The sequence below is a fragment of the Otolemur garnettii genome, unplaced genomic scaffold (assembly GCF_000181295.1).
Source record: "Otolemur garnettii isolate 467f Iridium unplaced genomic scaffold, OtoGar3 scaffold00279, whole genome shotgun sequence".
Taxonomy (NCBI): Eukaryota; Metazoa; Chordata; class Mammalia; order Primates; family Galagidae; genus Otolemur; species Otolemur garnettii.
In genome coordinates this window covers 1,033,230-1,039,826 of record NW_003852674.1, presented here as the reverse complement: position 1 = coordinate 1,039,826, position 6,597 = coordinate 1,033,230, and the positions used below count along the sequence as shown (strand labels likewise).

The following is a 6,597-nucleotide window of genomic DNA, read 5'->3' as shown; positions in this document are numbered from 1 at the left end:
CCTTCCATAGAATTTGTAAAATAGGGCCATTTTGAAGCATTTGAATTTGTTGAGACATTTTTTGTGGCCTCAGATATAATCAGCCATGGAGAATGCCCCATGTTCTGATGAGAAGAATGGTTAGTTAGTAGTTTTTAAGTAGAATGTTCTGTAAATATATGTTAGTTTCATTTATTCTAGGGTATATTTAAATCCGGTGTTTACTTATTTTCTGCTTTAATCCAGTGTTTCCTTATTTCCAGCTCTATTGAAGACACCAGCAATTACATTGCTACTATTTATTTTTTTGCTTAGATCTGGTAGAATTTTCTGTATCAGTCTGAGAGATCCTATGTTAGGTGCATATACATTTAGTATTGTTATATCTTGTGGTTGAATTGAACCCTCTACCATTAACAAATGAGCACCTTTTTCTTTTCCCTTTTTGATTTAGAGTCAATTTTATCTGATAGAATAACTACACCTCTCCTTTTGTTTCCATTTGCATGGAATATTCTTTTTTATCCCTTCACCTTGAATTTGTTTGAGTCTTTGTGGTTTATATGTGCTTAATGGAGACAGCAGATATGTTTGTTGTGTTTTTTTCCTTTATCCAGTTAGCCTATGTCTTATGAGTGGAGCATTCAGACTGTTAATGTTGAGTGATAGAATAATTTATGTGACCATTCTTTTTATGATGTTGGGTATTACTTTATTGCTTTACTTCCCTCTTGTGCCATTGTTTCATGGGAGTTGTGAGTTTAAGTTTCTTTGGGTGATTTTATACTAGTGTCTATTGTGCTGATTGATTCATGTATAATACGGTTCTGAGTATTTCCTGAAGGGCAAATATAGCCTTGACAAATTTTCTCAGTATTTGGTTGTATGGAAATTCTTTTTTTCTCTTTTGTTTACAAAACTTAGTTTCACAGGACACAAGATTCTTGGCTGGTCCTTGTTATGTTTAAAAATACTAAAGAAGGGTCTCAATTCCTTCTGGCTTATAAGATCTCCACTGAGTAGTCTCTAGGTTTGTGCAGTTGCAGTATTGTAGTCAATGAGGTTTATCTAAGCTGAGATTATTGCTGATCCACTGAGTAGTCTGCTATTAGCCTCATGGGTTTTCCTTTGTAAGTTAGTTGTTGCTTTTGTCTTGCAGTTTGTAGAATTTTCTTCTTTATTATGAATTTGGCAAGGTGGATTTATGTGTGTATTTGAGATGTCTTATTTGCTATGAATCTTCCTGGTGTTTGATGACCATCTTGTATCTGGATGTTTGAATCTCTGTCAATACGTGTTCCAAGGACATTTTTCTCAATAATTCCCTTGAATAGTTTTTCCATGCTTCCCCCCTCCTTTCTTCTTCTTCCTCAGGGATACTTACAATTTACATAATAGTTTGCTTTGCATAGTTCCTTATTTCTCTGAATGATTGCTCAATCTTCTTTATTCTGTTTTCTGCATCTTTAAATGTGAAGGTTAGCTTAGAAGTGTAGTATTCAAGCTCTGAGATTCTTCTGCCTGCTTTAGCATGTTAGTAAAGCTTTATGCTGGATGTTGAAAATCTCTAAATGATTCTTTAATTTTTTTTAAGTTCTATTATGTCATTTCTTCTATTGTTTAGCTCTTTAGTAATTTTTGAATTGATGTCTTATAATACTTTTTGAGCTTTTTGTTTATTTTCAACTTTCTCTTCAATTTTATTCATCTTACTTACCATCCATATTCTGAATTCCATATCTAACGTTTTGAGAATTTCCTTTTGGTTAGTTCCACTACTGTAGATTCATTATGATCCCTGTTTGGTGTGAAACTTACTGTTTCATGTTTTTAGGGTTATTTTGCTTATTTCTTCTCATCTGGATCCTCTGTGTCAGCTCAGGGCTGGTAGATTTGCAGGGCACTTGTTGTTCTTTTCTGGGAACTCTCCTGCTTAGAGAGAACAAGTGTTGGTCCCTAGATGGTGCTTTTGTTTCCTACTCTGATATGTTGTCCATGAATGGGATGAACAGGTCCACTGACAGCCTGTATATTGAAGGTATTCTGTTTTGTCCTATTCCTCTGTGATTGTCACAGTTTAAGTCAATGCTGCCTGATTTTTTGTGTGGAGTGGTGGGTTGTTCCCCAGAGAGTTTTTTAAAGCTTGAGTTGTGGACTGGGTAAGACCCTCTCCATGGAGGCTGAGACTATGGGGGATTTCTATGCTGAAGAGTCTCCCTGCAGAGATGACAGTGGCATCTGGGTGAAGCTATCTAGGCAGTGGTCATGGATATCTTGGCTGTGGTTGAACCTTAACTCAGGTTCAGTTGTAATGGGATCTCAATTTGGGGAGAATAACTGGTGGAATGTTGGACCTCAGGGCAGTTCTGTGGGGACCATACACAGCACTGGAATCTCAAGGCTGGAGTCACTACCCCTGCAGGAGCACTAGAAGCCACAGAAGCAAAGCCTTGGGTCCTGGGGGCAGCACTGTAACCAACAGTGAGGCCCTTATGGATGGAACCACAGGCCCAAGCCCAGGAGAAGCCTCAGAGCTGGTGTTTCAGCCTGGAGTTTGGGAACGAGCTGCATGGGTGGGGCTGCAGGGTCAGATCACATCATGGGAACCATGCAGATGGAGCCACAAGGATTGGGGTAGGCTTCAACCATGCAAAAATTGCAGAGGTGGGGCTGCACAGGTGGGGAGAAGTTCCAGAGGCATAGGCATTAGAGAGCGGGAGCCACATGAGCAGAGGGTATCTCTGGAAACTAAGGAACCATAGATCTAAAGCTGCAAGGTAAGCAGCACCATGGGAGTTGCAGGAGATAGGATTAGGAGTTGGGGCTGCCAAGCAGCCAAAGTTCTCCTTCTACTCTGGTTTCACTGAGACATTCACCACAAACCTTCTCTGGCACCTGAGGTGCCTTCCTTCGCAGATCCCAAATTTGGGCTCTAATACTCAATGGGCAGCTGAAGCCAAATGTGACACTGGAGCTAGTGAAACATATATTCAATTCAGCAAAAGTAGGAAGTTGGGAGAACAAAATGTATCAGATTCATCTTTCAAAAGAGATGAAGTGGGGATATTTTGGCTAGTGGGTAAGGGAATTTCAGAGAACTAAGAATTAATTCTGTGTTTCTTAAGTCTGAGATAACATGTTGAGCTGGCTAGTGGGTAAGTAAGGGAATTTCAGAGAACTGAGAGTGAAGTATGTGTTTATTTAGTCTGAGATAACATGTTGAGCAACCAGACTTCTCAGAATCAGCAGCTAACTTCCTGAAAGGCATTCATTTCTTCTACAAGGCAAACTAAAATATTTTTCTTATGACTCTGAAATTGTCTCCTCCTGCTAAACAGACAATATAACAGCAGTTGATGATTGCTGTGAGAACAGGGAATATTGGGGAGGAAGCAAGAGGTTACAAAGTGCATATGAACAAGAGCCTAGTCAGAATTTACATTATATTGGTCACTAAAAATGTTGGGTTATGAAAATCTCAAGAGGCGTGTGTACACTGTCATCTTAAAATACTCAGTTTGCCAAGCAGTCACATTTCAGAGTATAGACACTCCCTGGCTTATGAACAAAATAAGTTCTGTAGGTTTGTTCTTAAGTTGAATTTGTATGTAAGTCAAAACAGTTACATTTGCCTATTACCTGTAATAGCCCCCATTCATAAGTACAAGTCATACCTCAGTTGGGTATTTGTAAGCCAGGGACTTACTATAATAGCCTCTATTAGTAAATGTGAGTTACATGTAAGTTGAATGTTTGTAACTCAGGGACTGCCTGTATTTAATTGAAAAATTAAAATTTTTTCACATCTATCCAATTAATCCTTGGGATTCATTAATTTGCTAGAGTGGCTCACAGAACTCAGGGAAACACTGACTCAAGTTTACTATAAAGAATATTACCAAGGATACAAATAAGCAGTCACATGAAAAGATACATGGGGCTAGGTCTGGAAGGGTTCTAAATGCAGGAGCTTCTGTTCTTAAGGAGTTGGAGTGTGACACCCTCCTGGGCACACAAATAAGTTCTTGGTTACCTTCCAGCAAGTGTCAAGTTCAATTGTTCATAAGTTTTCTATATCTCATGCTCTTGGGCTTTTCATGGAGACTTAATTAGCTAGGCATGATTGACCAATAGGCAACTGTGTACAAATGTGATTATACAAGAAGGGTATGATAGACCGAGTGGGGAAAACCAGCAGGCCCTGTCTGTTGAGATTATTCTTGGCCTATCTGTGTAACATTCCTTCCTCTGGTAAATGGGGCCTTCTGAAATAAGGGACCTATGACCTATAATCAGACAAGGTAGGTCAAAGAATTTCTTTATGACCCTAAGTGGGAAAAGGGTAGAGAATATTTTTAGTTTCCAAGACCTGCCTTGGGAAGAAAAAGGAGCAAGTGAACAAATGGCAGGAGAAAGCCAGAGAGATTCTGTTTTCTGAGGCCCAAAGCACCCCAAGAGATATGGGAGTGATGATCCAGGAACCATGGATGAAAACTAATATATAACTATGATATCAAACCATTCCTTCCTGTTTATTCCCTCAAGGACAGCATGGCCACAATGACCACAGAGTCTCCCATTTACCTTCAGCATAGGAAGGAACTGATTTTCAAAAGGCACTTCCTGACACTTTTTGAGAACCCTTCAACCTTCCCAGTGCCCTTGTCAGAGCTCCAGTCACATCTTTATTTCTCAGGCTGTAGATGAGGGGGTTCAGCAAGGGTGTGAGGATGGTGTAAAACATGGAGAGGACTTTGTCTTGGGAAGGTGTGTGGTAAGAGTGAGGTAACATGTAGGTATACATGGCAGCCCCATAGAACAAGGTCACCACAGTCATGTGAGATGAACAGGTGGCAAATGCCTTCCTCCTACCCTCCACTGAGCTCATGCGGTGGACTGTGATCAGGATTCGGGCATAGGAAGCAATCACCACAGAGAAGGGAATCAGCAGCATCAAAACACAGCACGCATACATTACTGTCTCATAGAGAGCTGTGTCTGCACATGCCAATTTCAGGACTGCAGGTGCCTCACAGAAGAAATGGTTAATCTCCCGGGAATTACAGAAAGGAAAGCTCATGGTGATAGGGGTTAGGAGGAAGCCATCCAAAGAGCCCCCAAACCAGGAACCTGCTATGATCATCCAACAGACCCGGCGGCTCATGAGGGCAGGGTATCTCAGTGGGTTGCAGATGGCCACATAGCGGTCATAGGCCATGAGTCCCAGAAGGAAGAATTCAGCCCCGACGAGGGTGAGATAGAGAAAGTGTTGAGCTGTGCACCCCACAAAGGAAATGGTCCTTTGACCCAGCAGGTAATCGATCAGCATCTTGGGCACAATGGTGGAGATGTACATCATGTCAATGAAGGAGAGGTGGCTGAGGAGAAAGTACATGGGTGTGTGGAGGCGCAAATCAGTTTGGATCAGGAGGATCATGACTCCATTGGCCATCAGTGCGGTGAAGAAGATGACAGTGATGATGGCAAAAAGAAGGCCTGATGTTTCTTTTCTGTTGAACAGCCCTATAAAAGTGAAGTCAGTAGAGGGTGTGCTATTCCCTTCCATTGATCCTGTAATGGTGATGATACCACCTAGAATCTTCCAGACAAAATGATGACTTTCCAGGGAATAACAGCATACAAATTAATTGTTAAGAAGCAAGCAAACTTCTAAAGCAACTTTTAAAAGTTGTAATTAAAAATTTAAGAATAGTGTTCTTAATACTTTGGAAATTTGTCAAGAAATTTATATTTTCTAGAATGTTTTTATATAAAATAGATCATTATTAATCAATAATTCTTTAAATACATTCTTTGAATACATTAAATTATTCAAATACAATGCAAAATGATGTCAGCAGATGCTACTGTACTATGACGATATACATAGCATCACCTAAGGTTACATACCAGTTATAGGTATACAGCAGTTAAACACACCATAGTCATGTATATGTGTGTGTGTATAGGTATACTGCCTTAGTTCCTCTAAATATTTTAGAAATATGAGCATTGAATCAATTTTAGTATTGAGAATAAGGGTGATGACATTGTGGGAGTTCACTTGGTGCCAATGTCATGCTAACAAATGATTATATCTATTGACTCAATGGTCTTTACACCAAACCTAGGAAGTAAGGAACTATAAAATCCTTTCACTCATGACAGACTTGAGAGCAACATGTCAGTGGTCGCATGCTTTGTCAGCAGTGGGGATACTTGGACCAGGCAGTCTCAGTTCATTCTGTGTTCTTCACAGTAAGAAGCAACAGCAGACATTCACTGTCTTTATACAAAAGGTGTCAACCACATGAGTCTCCTAAGTAATTTTAATTATATGCAGTCATTAACATGAGTAGGGAAAATTAGTCATAATTGAGAATAGGTCATATAAATTATTATCATCAGGATTGCTACTTTTTAAGAGTGCAAACTATGTTTTTCATGTATAGCTTACTTTCTTTCTTTTTTTGCAAATTTTGGAATATTTGGTGCTGGATTTTATAGGTTTCCCTGATACCATGTAGAATGCCATGATTGCTAACAGCTAACAATATGTCTCATTTTTCTCTTGCCTTTTCCAGTTTTCATTAATGGGTCCTATTAAGATATGTATCT

At 39.6% G+C, this 6,597-nt stretch overlaps 1 protein-coding gene and 1 long non-coding RNA gene across 2 annotated transcripts in view; one reads left to right on the top strand and one right to left on the bottom strand.

Moving 5' to 3' along the window:
* The window catches only part of LOC111722576, a 20,418-nt gene that overhangs the window by 3,870 nt on the left and 9,951 nt on the right, over positions 1–6,597 (top strand). The window lies entirely within an intron of this gene.
* On the bottom strand, positions 1,904–5,637 carry LOC100951649 (olfactory receptor 2T1). The gene has a single exon (XM_023508835.1). It carries the CDS (start codon positions 5,543–5,545, stop codon positions 4,589–4,591), a length of 957 nt encoding a protein of 318 aa, XP_023364603.1. The 5' UTR covers positions 5,546–5,637; the 3' UTR covers positions 1,904–4,588.

Bases quoted from the DNA above. Each gene is read 5' to 3' on its own strand.
- LOC100951649 (XM_023508835.1), bottom strand. From the start codon at position 5,545: ATGGAAGGGAATAGCACACCCTCTACTGACTTCACTTTTATAGGGCTG.